Consider the following 19,255-nt stretch of genomic DNA (forward strand, 5'->3'; position numbering starts at 1 on the left):
TGGTGGCGCAGTGGTTGAGAGTCCACCTGCCGATGCAGGGGACACGGGTTCGTGCCCCGGTCCGGGAAGATCCCACATGCCGCGGAGCGGCTGGGCCCGTGAGCCATGGCCGCTGAGCCTGCGCGTCCGGAGCCTGTGCTCCGCAGCAGGAGAGGCCACAACAGTGAGAGACCACAACAGTGAGAGGCCGGCATACCGAAAAAAAAAAAAAAAAAACACTCCTCAATATTTTTTTTTTTTGCTGCTGCTTTAGGAAATGTTCTGTAGGGTAGAACTAACAGTCTTTTCTGATAGACACACATGGATTCAAAAACTGAATGTACAAGATGTTAAATCTCTGATTCTCAGTTTTCTCCTCCGTAAAGGGGAGTAAATATGTCTCCCTCATAGGATTTTGTGGAGATTAAATGAGCTAATAAATATGAAATGCTTAGCACATTGTGTGAAGCATTAAATGCTCAGCAAAAGGAGAAGCAATAAAGATGATATGAAGAAGGCAGAAGAAGAGGAGTCATTTCAGTCATGTGTCTTTATATGTGTATATATCAGGACTTTATGTAGCTTTAGTGCTCTTAGCTGCTGTATAAAAAGATTAAAGTCTGGGCTTCCCTGGTGGCGCAGTGGTTGAGAGTCCGCCTGCCGATGCAGGGGACATGGGTTCGTTCCCCGGTCCGGGAAGATCCCACATGCTGCGGAGCGGCTGGACCCGTGAGCCGTGGCCGCTGGGCCTGTGCGTCCGGAGCCTGTGCTCCACGGCGGGGGAGGCCACGGCAGTGAGAGGCCCGCGTACCGCAAAAAAAAAAAAAAAAAAGATTAAAGTCTGAGTCATGTATGCATCTCCCATTATACTTTATATAGACACACAATAAATGCTTTTCAATAAACAATGACTATCAAGGTTTCTGTAATTGTGGTTTAAAAAAATGTCAATTTTTATTCTAATTGCTTCAAGAAACAGAAAAAAATTAGGTATAACACAAAAAAATCTACATTAGGTAAAAATACTTTTTTGTCTTTATTAATTGTGTGTATTTGATATGCATTTGAGACCAAAATAGTTTTTTTATTAAACAGATCCATAATTAACATGATTCCCTTTGATCTTTAAACATAATTATTATCCCCCCTTACATGTTCAATGCTGCTAAATTTCCTGATAAAATGAATAATATTGAATCCCTTCACTGCACCTTCCATAAATATAATCCATATATTGGACCAGTTGAAACTAGAGATAAATATAATGTGGATAGATGGTCCCCAGTAATAACTTCCATATAATTTAAAACTTTAATAGTCTTGAAAATGAATCAGAAGGCATAGTCCATTAAAAGAAATGTGCATTTGTGCCTTGAACATTTTCTAAGATGTGAAATAGCAACTTTGAAGTTTACCAAACCACATGTTAATTTCACACAATGCAACATGTCATGTGCATGGCTTTTTTTTTTTTATGGACCACTATATAATTATTTCAGAATGTAAAATTAAAATTTAAGTGAAAATTAAACAATATAGCTTACTGTAGATTTTATTGCCAGTAGTGAGGGATAAACTTTAATAAACTTGCATTCAAAAACAAACTCTGGGGGAAAGAAAGCCTGTTTTGTAAATTTGTAGTTCCCATAAACAGGCTTCACCAGGCTAAAGCTTTCTATCAGCATATGAGATCTGATAGAGGGTAAGAGTCATCTGACTTTTTAGAGCTGGTATAATATCTAGACAGAAAAGAAGTAATGAGAGAAAAAACTGGACCCTTCAGTTCTGAATTTCCTTTCTTTGATGTAGACTTCATTTAAATCATTTGTTGGAACAGTGTGCTTAAATTGCTGATTTCAGAAAAGCTGGCAGTATAATAGTACATTGTTTCTGACCAATAACGTGGTTATTTGAGTCAAAGCCAAAACTAATAGTGTCAGATGGCCCTTTTGCAGGTTCAAGTCAGGTTGACTATAATCCAAGATTTTAGTTAAGAACTGTGAAATCACTATTATGAAATGGTAAATAAAGTGTTTCAGATTAAAAAAAAAGGACTGTGAGTTCAACGTTTTGATGAAACACATATTCCAAGGTCCCCAAAGCTTTACTGGATGACTTTAAGAACCTTGATATGTGTGTGACCATGTCTGCCACACTCTGACAAGATATGGCAGACTGATTCTTTGGAGAATGATTCTACATCACACATGGCAGCAATCCACAAAGGCCCAGTAAAGTCAGTCGTACTAGAGTAAACAGTGCTTCAGGGATTGGGATACACACACACACACACACACACACACACACACACACACACACACACAGTGTCATATATAAATTTACCACCTCCTATATGTATGTATTGCTACACTCAATGTTGAACTCAAGAGTCTCACTCAGAATGCCTCCCTTATAGGATTTGTTGTGGATTTTGTGTTTTTGTTGTTGTTGTTGCTTGTTTTGTAGTTAAAATAATGATTTTAAAAATTTAACTGAAGATTTGAGGAGCTAATGAGAATTTAAAAAAAGATTAGTTATTATAGAAAGAAAACCCAAAAGACAATGTGTGATTGAAGAGTTTTAAAGAGTCAGTATTGCCAGCTGAGCTCTTTGTGAACAGGCTGAAAGTCAAGTGCTATCATTCAAGAGGTTTAATGAAGCCCCACTACAGAATTTAACAAGAGAATGATTTGTGAGAATGGCTTCCTCTCCTAACTGTTCTGATCCAGTGGCATAAATAGGATGCCGGGCTCCACTCCTGCTGGGTTTTTTTTTATGCTATTTGATTTGATTGAGACCCAGCAGCATTATGGCCTATGATTCTTTTCCTTTTTTTTTTTTTTGTAGAAAGGATAAAGTAAAGAACTTCTTGTGTTCTTATAGCCTTTCAGAAATAGTCATTTTAACCCTAATGACTGTTGAAGATGTGACATTCTCTTAGATTTCTTTCACTTACTCATGAAGGTTTTGGGTTGCTTTTAGTTATTTCAAACAAACTGATAAAATCTTAAAAATTAATCAAAAGAAAAAGCAATTCTCCACCTAGCCTTCCTACAGAGAACTTGAAACACTCTCTTAATGTTTTTTGCCAAGCAAGTATTTGAGGAAATAAGTAGAGCAGTCAGGTACAAGAAATAATTGATACATAAGACGATTCTGTGACAAATAATGACACAATACCACACTAGTAAATAGCACATCATGGGTCTTCCGTTATGTTCTGAGCTTTACTGTGATTTATTCATCTACATAACAGTGGATAAGGTTCTCTCGTTGCTCAGTTACATAGATGTATAACTTAGCAGCTGTCTTTAGCAACCTACATTATGAACTAATGACATCATCCTGGAAATATGTAACTGAGTTGTGTGAATCTACACAATCTGCATTACGCAGCCTGAGAATGAAATTTGAATGAAATAAATTAGATTTTTGCTCTAGTCATTAATGGGTAGCTCATTCTAAAACATTAGATTCATTACTGACAATCTCACATAACTTTAAGAATTGGAATTATTTTGTGATATTGTGTATAATTTAATGTAAAAGAATTAATTCTAAGTTAATTTACATTGATGTATCCTATTTTGTCCAGAATTATTAAGACATAAAGTGATTGAGGTAAGTCATTGTTTAAGAGAGAATAATCATAAAGAGAATAATTTTAGACTAATTGACATCAAGGGCACCCTTTTCTTATGATGAACCCTGGGTGAATTAACTATGCAAGATAATTGAAAAATGGTCTTTTTATGCATCCATATGTATCAAATTTTATTATTTGCTTGCTATCGTTTTAAATATTTTATAGGTATACACAGAATTGAAAATTACACTGAACAGTATTCATCCTTATAGATTCACAAATCATTTCAGTATATTCCAAACATTAGGGTCATCATTAGAATAGTTATACCAGCAGCAGCTGGTGTCCTTTGAGCCTTATTTCAATAACTTCAAAATATACTATGCTTTTTATTTCATTTTTTAAAAGATTCTGTATAAATTGGAAGTTACTACCTTTTAATATCATACCCAAAGTTTGCAAAACTGATTAAAATACCACGACCACTTTAATTTGCTTTTAAACTGTTATTCTTGATAAATAACGTGCCAGTATAAACACACCTGTAGAAAATACTAAAATAAGTATAAGACAAAATGTAGCTGAGTAATTGCTTTATAACAGAATTATGAGAGTAGGAAAATCCATAAATGGTTGTTAAGGTTAGCTTTAGCTGTAGGACATTTATTTTGTGTGGTCAGTGTTATTAGGAGAAAATTTACAGCATTACACAACTAAAACTGATAGAAATGACCATTTTACAAAGGTGCTTTTAAAAAGTTAACATTGTGTATGGTAAAATAGTCATTTCAAACAGTGTTCTTTTTAGGTCATTAGTAAAGAGATGAGGTGTGCTCTTGTGTTTTTCCTTAGGTTTTTTTATTCCCCCCAAGTGTACTAAATGACTAAATATAATTGATGATCAGTAATATTGGCCTGACTTAGGCTTCTTGGAAATAATGGTAAATTACATAATTCCTGTGCTGGATTGTTGAGATTATGAATGTTAGACATGGATGGGGGCTCTGTTTTACTGATGAAAAAACTGAGGTCAGAGATGACTTTATAATGTATAGCAAACTGTGAACATATACATTTGATACTTGACTGCATGAATTTAACATTTATGGTAGTTGTCCTAAAAGGTTGCATCATATCATCTTTCAGGGATGGAAATTGGCTGTTGGGACATTGTTGTTTTTTTTTTTAAATGAGAAAATAAAATATAGCATGAGTCATTTCCTTCCCCAAAACCTTTTTATATGTTTGAAACATGCCCATATGTGAAGCAGATTATGTACCCATGTTAATTTAATATATTAATACATATTGTGCATTTAAACAATATCTTTTTTGTTAAGGTATAATTGACATATAACATTATATTCGTTTCAGGTGTACAGTATAATGATTCTATATTTATATATACTGCAAAGTGACCAGTGCAGTAAGTCAAGTTAATATCCATCACCATATACATAGTTAGAAAATTTGTTCTTGTGATGAGAACTTCTAAGATTTACTCTCTTAGCCACTTTCAAGAATGCAGTAGAGTATTACTAACTATATTCCCTATGCTGTACATTAGATCCTCATGACTTACTTATTTTATAACTTGAAATATGTAACTTTGACCCCCTTCATCCATTCCATCTACTCCTCACCCTCACCTTAGGCAATCACTAACCTGTTCTCTGTCTCTATGGACTTATTTTTTTTATTTTTTGTTTTAAATTCCACATGTAAGTGAGATCATTTGGTATTTTTCTTTCTCTGTCTGACTTACTTCACTTAGCATAATACCCTCCATGTCCATCCATGTTGTCTCAAATGACAGGATTTCCTTCTTTTTATGGCTGAATAATATTCCATGGCATGTGTGTGTGTGTGTGTGTGTGTGTGTGTGTGTGTATTCATTTAGTTAGTTAGTTTACATTTCTTTATCCATTCATCCAGTGATGGGCATTTCGATTTTTTCTATATCTTGGCTATTGTAAATAATGCTGCAGTGAACATGGGGTATGTGCATATTTTTGAATTAGTGTTTTTGTTTTCTTTGGATGCATACCCTAGAGTGGAATTGCTAGATCATATGGTAGTTCTATTTTTAATTTTTTGAGGCACCTCCATATTGTTTTCCACAGTGGCTGCACTCATTTACATTCTCACCAACAGTGCACAAGTGTTCGCTTTTCTCAACATCCTTGCCAACATTCTCATTTCTTGTCTTTTTAATAATTATCCATTCTAAGAGGTGTGAGGTGATTTTGTGGTTTTGATTTGCATTTCGCTCATGGTTAGTGACGTTGAGCATCTTTTCATGTGCCTATTGGCCATCTATATATCTTCTTTGGAAAAATGTCTATTCAGAGTCTCTACCCATTTTTCTAATCAGATTATTTGGTATTTTGCTATTGAGTTGAATGAGTTTTTAATATATTTTGGATATTAACCCCTTATCAGAAATATAATTTGCAATTATTTTCTCCCATTCAGTAGGTTGCCTTTTCATTTTGTTGATGATTTACTTTGTAAATAATTTCTTATTGAAAGTTATTTCGCTTAGGTCATGGAGCCAAAAGATTTCAGAACCAAATTTACATTAGAATAAGATTTAACACTTTTTAAGAATTTTCAAACAAACAAGTCATGCAAGGTAGTAAAAATAGCAAGGATTTAAAGAGCTGAACAGGCCTGAGCTCCAATCTTCCATGTCTTACCTGATGTGTGACCTTAAGAAAATTACTTAATTTTCACATTTCTCCCTTTGCAAAATTGGCATATTGAACTCTTTTCTACAGAGTTGCTGAGAAGGTTTCTATGTGTGATCTGACACATAGTTAGCTAACATTGATGGCTCTTTACTAAACTGAGATGTAGAAAGGTTATGTGATTTATGCAGGATAGATCTGATTAATTTTGCAGAGAATCTTGATCCAAAGTTGTTTAATTTTATCATTATTGAATAATTTTATCATTATGCCATCATGTACCTTAACGCTGACCCTCCAAGAATTATGCCATTTGAAGGTAAGTGTTCCAGATTTTCAACTAAACAAATTCTTGAGCACCTTCTGTATATAAAACAATATGCTAAGCACTGTGAAGGATGCACAGATAATGAGACATGGAGCCTGCCTTCACGGAGCTTATTACAGCCTATTGATAAAGGGAGATATACATAAATGTCTACAGCATCAGCAGTATATGAAAAGTGGATTTGTACAGATAGGCCAGGGAGGAAGAAAGTGCTTTCAGCTGGGCAATGGGAACATTATTGTCATTTGTTCACTCTTTCAACAGATATTTACAATGTGAATAATGTCCTCAACTTGATAAGTTCTATAGAAATGCTGGCAAACAAAATGGTTAAATACTTGCCCACGTGGAGCTTATAGGCTAGTTTAAGAGACAGACATTTATAGAATAATCACAAATGTATACTTTAAAACTACAGTAAGTGCTCAAGGAGAAAAGTTGAGGTTGCTGTGAGAACATATAGCATTCCGATAAAATTTAGTATCAAATTTAGAGGAAGCTCTTTGAAGAGGTTTTTTTTTTTGAGCTGAGGGCTAGGGTGAGTAGGAATTAAAAGTAGGATCCCAGAGCACAGCATAAACCGGAAGTAAGATGGAGCAACATGTACTCGAGGATGAGAAGAAAATCTACGGGGCTAAGATAGGGTAGTGGAGGAGGGGAAGGGATATGAGAAGACACCAAAGAGTTACATAACGAGGCCATGTTCGAGATTTTGCTCTCTATTTTAAGAGCAATGGGACCATATTGAAGGGTTTTAAGCAAAAATGTACTATAATCAGATTAGTTTATTTTTAATCATTGTGGCTGAATTGTGAGATTGGAATGGAAAAAAGCAAGACATTAGTTCGGGTGAATGCTGGTGGATAACTTGTCCAGGGTGGTGGCAATAGAGATAGAAAGAGGTGGATGGAATGGAGAAATAGTTATGAAATAAAAGCTATGGAATTTGGTAATGAATTATGTATCTCTCGGAAGAAGGAGAGGAAAGATCTAAATTTCTGGCTTTCTAAATTGACTTCGGGAGTATTACCACCAAAATTATGATCCTGAGATCCTATGTCTGGTGGCATACACATTATCATAGTTTGCTGGGTAGCCGCATTTCAATCTCAGACTCTTTAGCAGGCAAATAACTAAGTTGCACCATTTAATAACTGCTTGTGGGGACATTTGTAGAAGCAGAAGGAAAAGAAGAATATTAACTTTTTCTGAGCACCTGTAATGTGTCAGGCATAGTGCAAGGTATTTTGTGCAGATAGCAAGGTTTCTCAGTCCTGGCACTATTGACATTTTGGGTTGGATCATGCTTTGCTGTGGGAAGCTGTCTTGTGCGTTGTAGGATGTTTATCAGCATCCCTGACCTCTGCCTATTGGTGCCGGAAACACCCCCCCTTCAGTTGTGACAATCAGAATTGTCTCCAGAGCCACTGATCTAAAGAATAAAGTGAGATATTTGAGTGGAGGGGAAAAGTTCATGGTATTTTATGTATCCATTAAATATATTCTAAAAATGTTCCTCTTAATCACTCTATTTTTATGTCTGAAAAGTTGAAAGATGTAATGACAGGCTTTTATGTTAAACTCAATCTTTTCCCTAAAAAGAAATCATACCTAGTATTAAAATATCTTGAGGGTTTTTAATTGTTAGAGATATTATCATTCATGAGTATCTATGCATATAATTTCTCTGGTGTAACAGTGACTGGGATTTGTCAGTTCAAATGTAGATACTTCACTCCTTAAAAATTTGAGTGTTCCTCTGTTTTAATAAAAATGTGTTTCTTCTCAAAAAAATCTTGTAACTCATTACTTTACTCCATTCATATTCTTCTGGAATGTGGTATTTACAATTCTAGTCTGTCAGATTTGTTAACTGAGCCCTGCTGTTCAAAAAGCACTGTGTATAAGAATGAAAAACATCACATCAATTTAGGGATTCACTGCAATTTAGCTACTAATAATGAAAATGAATATCTATGAATTAGCAGAAGAATTCCATAGTCAGGGTGATTTCATCTGTAGCCCATTTAAGGAAGCTGCTGTTCTCTGATATTTGCTAGTAGGATTGGTCCTACTGTTTGTAAATTTGCTTAACTATGAAATATTCTATAGGGCCATTCTATGAGTTTAGAATACTTAAATTATTTTAGACCCAAATACTGTGAAATCTTCTGTCATTACAGTACAAATAATTGTATAGCCCATTACTAATAGTGAAGAATCTCAGGACTTTAATGTGTAAGGATAAACTCCAATATTTTTGCCACTATGCTTCAAAAATTGAGATTTCAATGTGGAAATACCAAAATTGTAATTTTAATATTGTGCTAATCATGCAAATATTTTACTTTCTTGGAATTTTCTGCTATCTCCTGGATTTATCATATGAGCTATGTGTATAAAGTACTTCATCAACTTTAGGTAATATTGACTGAAAAGAATATTTTCCAGGACATTTTCTACTAGAGTATACATTTGGGTATACATAATCTGAAGGAAAAATATTGGAAGCAGAGGGGTATATCTGTTGTCTTGCTTTACCTCTGAACTTCCAGAGTCTTAAAATCATAGCGTAGAAAGCACTTTAAGAGTCAGCTACTCTATTTCTTTACCAGACAGCGTTATATAGCTAAACTGTTGTGGCCAAATGGAAATAAATCCCATTTTTAAAGACCTCTAGAGACATCACAGTAGGCAACCAATTCATGGTTCAGTGACCTTTACTGTTAACTGCTTCTTTTCTATACTTTTCCTAAGTCGTTCGTGCTATTATTTAGGCCCATTATCTACTTCTCTTCTGGCCTAAGTAGTTATTAAGATTGGTTGGTCCCTGTATTTATTAGACATAATCTGAAGACTTCTTAAGTATCTGTCCAGCTAACTTATTTTCTCAGACCAAAAAAAAAGCCTCTTCCTCCAGCTTCTGTATAATTTTTTCAAACATGTATCATCTTTCTGACTTATGTCTCCTGAATATGACAAGGAGATAGAAGAAATGAGTTTTTCTTTCTCCTTTCCTCCCTCCCTCCCTTCTTTCCTTCTTTACTTCCTTATTTTCATTTCTTTTTTCTCTTAGCTTCTTCTCATTTATACCTAGAAATTATTGTCTGAACAATGTACATTCTTAGAATAAGATTTCAAACTAATTAGATAATCTGGAACCCTTCGATGGCACATTCAAATGAGGAAGAAAATCTCTTATTCTAAGTGTGTGTATGTGTGTGTGTGTGTGTTTGTGAGAGAGACGAGAGAGACGGAGAGAAACGGAGAGAGGCAGAGAGAGAGCAAGAGGCTAAATTCTCCCAAACTTTTTGAACAGTTCTTTTTCTAAAAACTGTTAGTCAAGTGTATATTTGTATATCTCCAAATATTTGGAAGAAAGCTATTCTTTTTCTTTTTTAGACTCAAAAGAGAACCAGAGTTTTATAAAATTATATAATTAACGTGTATTATATATATGTATTATATATATATATATATATTTAGACTTTGATTAACTTCCCTTCCTCCCCCACCCAACCCCAAGAAAATAAAATCTAGGTGAAAACAGTATGCTTTGTATACAAACTCAACTTAGTGGCAATTCTCTAATCTCTCACGCCTTTCCAAACTCCCTCCAATATAAGGAAATTTAAAGCTGTTCCTGGAGATGGATTGTAATCTGCACAATGTTGCAATGTTAAAAAAAAAAAAAAGAAAAACTAGTAAGGTTTTTTCCTCTTAAAAATATATATTTATTTTTTAAAGGTTTTTTTACCTTCCTATTTGACCCATTTACCTTAAAAAGTGTTTTTTGTTAAGATCTTATTCTCATGCTTCAAAAGAGTAATATTTTATTCAATTTCTAGTGAGATCAAGACAAGAAATGATTAAAATTAGTTCACCCTTAAGAAATGATTGCATTACATTTTTTTCCCAAAAAGGTGAACTTTTTAAGAGCCTTTAAGTCTGTTTTCTTCTCACTTGTTAGTTTCCCATGTCTTTTTAAAACTCTAGCTAAATATTCTTTAAAGATTTTTAATGTCATGAGGAATTCTTTAAAACTATTTTTATGTGTAGGTAGTAATGATTTTAGATTAAACAGTTTATGACAGTTTAAATGTAAAATCAAATAGATTCTGTGTCCTATTGCATATAGTTCTCCCCAAACTGATTAACTAGTAGGGAAATTTGTACAGACATGGATTTAGTCGAGAGACCTGGAAGACAGCCTTTGGTTAGTCATCTGTGACCTTGAGAAAGTTATTTAACAATTTAGGTTCTCCGTTTTCTCATGCAAAAAGATAGGGTTAGACTGATAAGTGCTAAGGTCACTTCCAGAGCTAACATTTTATTGTTTTATTGTTTTATTAGAGATAGAGACAGACAGGCTTTTCGTCTTTCTTAGGGAGAAAGGGGAGCTGGGATAGAGGTGCTCCCAGCCTTTAAAGCAGAAAAAAAAGATGAGACGAGTTATGTGGAGGGTGGGAGAGAAGCAGCCCGTAAACCAGGAGCTTTAGAGGATAATGAATGAACAGGATCCAAATGACTCTTGTTTTTTCTAATTCTTTCTGGACTTTCCTAACCGGACAATAATAGGCACTGCCTGTTGTGTAGAAGATCTCTGCTTTCTGTATGGGGAAAAAAAAAAAAAAATCATTTGACCTGACCCTGAGAGAAATACAGAGAAAGGGGAAATCTGAGAAAAACTTAAAGAAATTTCTATCATTTATTCTCCAGAAGAGAAATTTGGGGATGATAATTTTCTTCAAATGAGAAAAAGGATTTTATTTGGAGGGTATAAATGGCATTTATTTGTTTACTGAAACTCGAACAAATGAAATTGTGATGGGCAGGTTTTCATTTAGATAAGAAGAATCACTTCCTGATAATCATGGTTGTTAAAAGCTTAAATGATCATTCAAGATACCTCTGATCATTCAAAAACCTCTGATGTTTTAGGAGCTTCTGTGTTAGATGTTGTTTTAGATAAGTTTTAGGGTCCTTAATAGACTATGAAAAACCTTACAGTTATCAATTGTCATTGATGTGATATGCAACTGCATTAGCCTAACATTCTTTTTTGTGTGTGTGGTACGCGGGCCTCTCACTGTTGTGGCCTCTCCCGCTGCGGAGCACAGGCTCCGGACGCACAGGCTCAGTGGCCATAGCTCACGGGCCTAGCCGCTCTGCGGCATGTGGGATCTTCCCGGACCGCGGCACGAACCCGTGTCCCCTGCATTGGCAGGCGGACTCTCAACCACTGTGCCACGAGGGAAGCCCGGCCTAACATGCTTAAACACAGTGGATTTTAATTAAAAGATTCAACTGCTATGGTTCAATTGCTGGTAAAACCTATAGGCAAGGGAAAAGCGCTTTTTAAAATTTTAAATGAGCTGCTTCCCAGTGATTTTTTTGGTTTCTAACATGTTAAATATTTTTGAAACTGTTTAAGAAATTTTAAATTACTGAAAATACATGACTAGAAACTATTTAGGAATCATTCCTTTGATCTCCTGACTTCAAATAAGGCTTGATTTTAACTGCATCAATCTAATGAGATCAAATTTATTTTCAGATTACCCAAAAGATAATTTTATGACTTTTTGTTTTCTCAAAGCAAAGTTCTGTTGCTACAGTTGTCAGGTTCTCTCTCTTGTAGTTTCTGAACATTTCTTCCTGTCATTTAAAAGACATCATCTTTAAGGTGATGAGAAATGTAAGCAAGTCCCATCCTCTGTTTGTTTTCAAATCTGGATAACATAGTTATGCTATGATAAAAATTATGCCTGAGCAAATGAAAGTATGCTTTTTTTAACTTTTCTTGCCTGCGTGATGGAAAAATTATGCTTAGAGTTTTTACCTTAGAGTGAAAAGTAGACAATTTATTTCACTCACGTTAAAGGGAACGTGTGAGTTAAAATGTGCTTCTGAATTACCTTTATATTTTGCATATGTGGTAACAATAGGCAAGAGAACTCCTCTCTCTATTTTAAAACTACCATTTCACAGCAGCAGTGCTTGGCATAGTTCATTTATTTAAAGTACCGGAATGTATATCAAGTCTAATTAGTTGTGACTTGCTGAAAGACATGGACATTATTTATTTGAGTAGAATATATTGTGGATGTCTACTGGGCTATTATGAAAAAGCTCTGCATTTGACAGTAATTACCTTTGTTTCTAAAAGAGCAAAACAATTGCTTTCCAGTTTTTAAATATATAATACATGAGCTTTCTATGTTAAAATACCCAATGTTTCAGCATTGAAAACAGGTAATGTGATTATAACTTTATTAGATAGTGTTATAAAGTTTTCTCTGTTTCTATAATGTGTTTATATTTTTCCTGTGTGTTTTCTCAATTAAAAGTATGCAAGAATTCAAATATAATACCTTTTTTTAACCGTGCTACTCAACCTATGGTCCTGTACCAGCAGCACGTGGGTTCTGCAAAATCCCTGGTCACACTTCTGACCTATACAATCATAACCTGTATTTTAACCAGATCTTAGGGTGATTCTTATGCTTATTCAAGTATGAGAAGCATGGGTTTAATAGAATATCATTGACAGCATGAACCTTTTAAAATTAATCTGATGGTGGAGTTACAGGATTTAATACTTCTTTATCTTTGATTAAGATGCTTGATTTCTATTCTATGTAGCATTAGCAGTTAAGATTTATAGTGTGCTTTTAAACCCATTACATATATAGTTATCTAATCCTGGTAGCAAAATGTAAAGTCATTGAAAAGTGTTTTATAATTTCATAGCTATCATTCATTGTAGCTCTGCCATTTAATCAAAGTAGAGATTTTAAGATTCATTTCTGTTCTTCTTAAATGATTTATGATGATGCTGGAAATGCTAACAAATATTCATTCATGGACAGTATGAGCCATGTATCCAAATATTAATGTGTTCTTCATTTTATTTTAAAAGAGCGATCATTGTTAAGTCAAATCTTATTACTTTTTCTGTTTCATTTTCTGTTTATTTTTATTTATTCCATGTTTTCTTTTTTTGTTTCGTTTTAGTTGGGTCTGGTAAGTTGACATTTTATTGGCCATCTTCTAATCATCGTGTCACTGTGACTGGAACTTCTCTTCCCCTTTCCATCCATACCCTTCCATGTCCTTCAACCAATCAGCCTCCATGTTTCACTTGTCATTGGCCACAAAGACAGACTGCACAGAATAAAGTCTGCAGGAAGTATGGGTAACTGTGACAAAGAGTAAAGGTAATGGGGTTGCTAACTTTATGTCTTATTAAATGATGTGTGATCTGCATCCTTTTATTTTTTCTCTTTTTAAATGAGTGATAAAATAAGTGATAGGACTTTATCTTGATTAAGTACTATTTCAATTTATATCTCACAAGATAAACAAATGAAGAAAAATAGCTGCCCAGAGGACAGTTTGGGTTTGGGGGATCCAAAATATGTTTATGAATCCATGTCTGTCTTTTTGTAACTGTTATTCAGTATTAGTCATTAGAAGTCCTGCTGGTGAATAACCGTGCACTTAGGGCTGTTTGCACTCATTTTCATTTCTATGTGTCAGAATCATTTCATTTTATGTAAGAAATAACCACATGATGTGTCTGAAATTTATCAAAGTTTGCTTTGATGAACAATTTGTCCTCATACAAATAAAGGTTTCTAAGTACTTTCACGATCAGTACTTTGGGGAAGGTCCATTCACATACTTTAAGGATGCTGGAGCACCATTTTTGGAGAATTTTTTATGGTGTTCCAGGGAATAATTTTGACCCTAAAAGAATCTCTCTATGTTTTAAGTTGAAAAGCTATACACATATTATAAAGATGTCATTTCATACTAATACAGATAAGAGGATGGATTGTTCAATAATGGTGATGCAATAATGAGCTATTAGAAAAAAATAGCTTTCTATATATGCAAAAATATAGATGGGTTAAAATTTAATAAAAGCAAAATACAGGATGAAAATAGAGTGAATATTTATATAATTTCATATATATTATGTAATCTATTTTATATAATTTTACTGATAGAACAACAAAAATGACTAACTAGATTAGAAAGACTTTTAATAAATGGAAAAATATATCTACAACATTTTTGAGAAGTGGATAAAATTTTAGCTTATCCTTAGTTCTTAGAAATCAAAAAATTAAGCACAATTTAAAAGGCAGTGTTTGGATTAGGCTGATTTTATTTGAACCACTACCTAGAGTAGAGGGACCCCCAGAAATGGCTTCAGAAGCCACTTCATGGAACCCCCTCCCCTGTCCCCAAGCTGTTATCTATTTAGGAATTAGATCTTTGAGGAAGAATTTGTTTGGAGGAGAAGTTTCATGGCTTAAGAAGACAAAAAAAGTTTGTACACCATTGAGATAGATTTTTAATCTTTTCTAACATTCCAGCCCTTATAACCCATAACCCATACCCCGCCTTTTTATTTAGAAGGGGAATACTGTATAGCAGAGGGAACTATATTCAATACCTAGGATAAACCATAATGGAAAAGAATATGAAAAAGAATGTATATCTACGTATAACTGAACAACTTTACTGTATAGTAGAAATTAACACAAAATTGTAAATCAACTATACTTCAATAAAATAAAATAAAAAGTTAAGCACAAGAACACAATATCCACAACAAATAGGATATCAATGACAAGGTAATGTGAATATAAATGTTTAACCTCACTAATATAAAGTGCCAATTAAGAGGAGATTCTGTTCTAAGTTTGGCAAGGATGTTAATGTTCAGTATTCGTGAGGTTTGGGAGGAAAGTGAGGTTTGGGAGGAAAGTGTCCTATCAGAGAGAATTTCAGTTGAAATAAACTTGAATAAAATTGAGAGGGATGTAAATCTCACCATTGTGTTTAATGGGGGAATTAGCAACAATCTAAATTTAAAGACAATAGATTAGTTAAATAATTAAGATTAATTTGTATTTAGACCATTAAACAGTCATTCAAGTGATACTGTAGGAGAATATTTTAAAACAATATGGTACAATTCGCATGGCTGAATTATAGGTAGCTTTTCTTTGCTTATCTAATTTTCTGTATTTTCAACACTGAACATTATATTAGTAACATGATTATGTGTTTTTAATTATGGCAAGTTTAAATATTGTAGCCCTTGAAAAATAGTCCAACATTTTATCATGAACATCAGATGCATATGGTGATTGGCCTTCTCAATCTAAATAGATAAGTGATGATAGAAGATTGAAAAAGACATATTTAATCCATTTAAAATTTTTCTTAGAGATATGTCTATATCTAATATTTAACATACATGTAGGAAAGGGTTTTTTCTGAGACATGCCTCGTGGCTGATGTCATTGTTGATGTTGGCTGGAGGATATGCCTATAAGATATAGTAAATTCATTTCCAGGCAAATATCCTGTGTGGAAGGATTGCTGCAGGATAAATGTAGTTTGTATAAGGGTTTGTATCCCTTGTTCCCACATAAGTCTTTGAGGTTTGAGGAGAGCTGGCGTTTTATAAAAGAAACATGGATTCTGGCACATGTTATTAGACATGGTTCTGAGATTTAGAAAAGAGACCACCCGAAGTTTTTACTTGTCTAAGTGATTTGAACATTTACATTTTCCTACTCAAATTCCCTGCATATATTGGAAAGTCATATTTTCCCATTCATTTAATTAATCACTTGGTTTTCTTTCATTGAAACAAACCAAACTCTCTTCTGGATTTGGTTTATTATCCAGTCAGTCCTTTCAATTCCTTGGTCTGATTTCTATGTCAGTTATTCCAACCTTTAACTAAGGAATCAAACGCTCCTGTATGGATGTGTGTGGAGGAAAATCCTCAGGCAATGATGCACACACCTGTTATTATACCTGGATAATGACAGTGTTTGCCAAATTCATGAGTAAACCAGTCAATTACAATCAGAGTTTAAAAAAATTATAAGCTAGAACGTCAGCATTACCAAAATTGAACCTAAACTTATTCTCCTAACTTTGTATTTTCTTCCGTATAAGTTACAGGACATTTGAGGGCATTTGACCTGATTTTTCAGGTCTCCTGTAATTTTCTTGTCAAATGGTATAATTTCTACTAAACCTCAATTAAAAATAAAAAGGGAGTATAGAAGAAAGGACACTTATCTAGAAGTTAGGAGATCTAATTGCTTTCTTCAGTTTTGTGACCATGCAAGTTGTTTTACATATCGCCTTTTTTAAAGGGGTTTTACATTCCACTTTACACACATGTATATATGTGTATACATACAAATGTGTAAAGTTGATAAATGTATATATTATATATCATAAATATTTGTATATATGTCTCAGATACAACTGACCAGAAAATATTTAGCAAGAGAAGAGGGTACCCTTTCAAATACTCATCTTCATTCACAAAGAAGTCATATTCTCATGAGCAGAGAAGTAGCCCTTGTGGACATAATCTGAACATACTTTTTGATTCATATTCACTTGAAGCAGTTATCCTAAGTGACTGACATAAGTAACTAAAAGTACTTTTAAGGAAAAGGTTAGAAATAATGGAAGAGTCTTAAAAAGCGGATTATCCTGTATAAACTGTTCAGTATCTGGCTTGAAACGTTCACTTCAGTTTGAACTGAGACAAGAAAGGAGAATAATTAGGCGTTTCAGACAGCTGATAACAAATGAATTTGAAAAGTGTAAACAGTAGGTAGAAAGACTTATGTTCAGTGCACAGTTTTTCCAATCATAAAGCACAGCCCCAAAACAAGCTTTTTAAATTTTTTTTTTTCCCAGCGAGTGACCCCATCAGCACACCTCATGTTTTCAGCTGCCATTGTTCTCAATGTAACTGACACAATTTTCTGACACTCTATTTACTGCTGGATGAAGTGGCCATTTAAGTCTGTATAAATCAAACAGTTTGGACAAAGCTGGCAGTATTTATAATGTCAGGATGAGCAGATGTTTCAACTTTGCCCTCATTTCCATATATATTCTGTTTGAACATGCCCTTGCCTATGTAAATGAAAGAGGCATTCGACTCCACTATTGCTTTAAATTCATTTCTATTCAAGTAATTGGACTGAAGATTTTAAATGGTTATAATTTCCATGGTAGCATTTCGGGAGCTTTTGAGTTAAATTAATTTTAGGGCCTGCCTACATCAGGAGGTCCTTGTGTCTGTGATTAACATCCATGCACCTTTAAGCAGCTCTAAGTAAGAAAAGATATTTATTCATACAAATTTCAGGCATACGTTGAATGTAAATGGTCAAATTGTAGTTCAAGAATTCTTTTTGATAAGGTAGATAATCTTAGAAGGTCAAGTAATTAAAAAGAAAAAAAACCTCTTTACAGAGCTACACGATTCCACTCTATGAATGTGCACTTAATTTAGCTTCATTTAGGTTAAGGATGAGAATTGGTACATTATGTATATCTATAGAGTACATAACAACTGGTATAAAATAACAGCAGCACTTGGGATATCAGCAAATTGTCTCAAATAGGACAATGACTCCATGCTTTTGATTCAGGGTAATTTGTTTCATCTCCTTCAGAACCTCCACATTTTGTTGTGAAACCCCGTGACCAGGTTGTTGCATTGGGACGAACTGTAACTTTCCAGTGTGAAGCAACTGGAAATCCTCAACCAGCTATCTTCTGGAGGAGAGAGGGGAGTCAGGTATGACCTTGTTCTAATATTTCAATCAGTAAAGATGAGTGCCAGATATATAACAAAAAGCAACAAATTATTTAGTCACATATCTGTCGCTTTAAGAGAACTGAGAAATCTCTGAGTGACCTAAACATTTCAGCAATAAAAGAGAAGACAAAATTTCCTACCTTGTTTTAATTCTCAAATTTTCCCTGCCTAGTTTTGGTACAGAGAGTGGTATGTAGAATAGTAATTGTTTTATTGTATAAAATTTGCCTTTATTTCCAATTCAACCACATTTTTTTAAAAACTACTTTTTTTCTCAACTTAATTACTTATAACTTTTTGTTATTCAGATTTGTAATTATATGTTAAAAGAGATTTACACACATTTAAAACAAAGATGATAATTAGTCAGTGCAATTTTTCTGAAAGCACCAGGAATCTGAAGTGTCTTCTTTGCTTCTTTATGTTTTATCTATCATATATCTATCAATTAAAAATTCATCAAACTATATGAAAGTCTCTTTAACATAGATGTCATATTGGATATAGTTCAGTATATTCTAATTCTTTGAAAACTGTAATATGTGGTCACCATTTGCTATCAAGTCCTACTCTCTATATATTTTTATAAACCAGAATTTTCTATATATATTGAAGCTAGAATATAGAGATCTGTGGTCTTAAAAATTAAGTTCACTATTAGGCTTCAGCTTATTAAAAAGGGAATTTTGAAACACTTTTACTTTAAAAATAATAGGAAACTTTAAAATAGGTTTTTTTTTAGATTTTTTAAAACATCTTTATTGGAGTATAATTGCTTTACAATGATGTGTTAGTTTCTACTGTATGACAAAGTGAATCAGCTATATGTATACATATATCCCCATATCTCCTCCCTCTTGCGTCTCCCTCCCACCCTCCCTATCCCACCCCTCTAAGGTGGACACAAAGCACCGAGCTGATCTCCCTGTGCTATGCGGCTGCTTCCCACTAGCTATCTATTTTGCATTTGGTAGTGTATATATGTTCATGCCACTCTCTCACTTCAT

At 33.9% G+C, this 19,255-nt stretch overlaps 1 protein-coding gene across 1 annotated transcript in view; it reads left to right on the top strand.

The window, feature by feature from the left end:
- The window catches only part of ROBO1 (roundabout guidance receptor 1), a gene marked incomplete at its 5' end in the record, with an annotated part of 773,404 nt that overhangs the window by 671,392 nt on the left and 82,757 nt on the right, over nucleotides 1-19,255 (top strand). The window contains 1 exon segment of the mRNA XM_082655117.1: nucleotides 18,103-18,227. Within this exon segment, the coding sequence (XP_082511243.1) occupies nucleotides 18,103-18,227 (125 nt within the window).

This window comes from Grampus griseus (assembly GCF_964374135.1).
Source record: "Grampus griseus genome assembly, chromosome: 5".
NCBI lineage: Eukaryota > Metazoa > Chordata > Mammalia > Artiodactyla > Delphinidae > Grampus > Grampus griseus.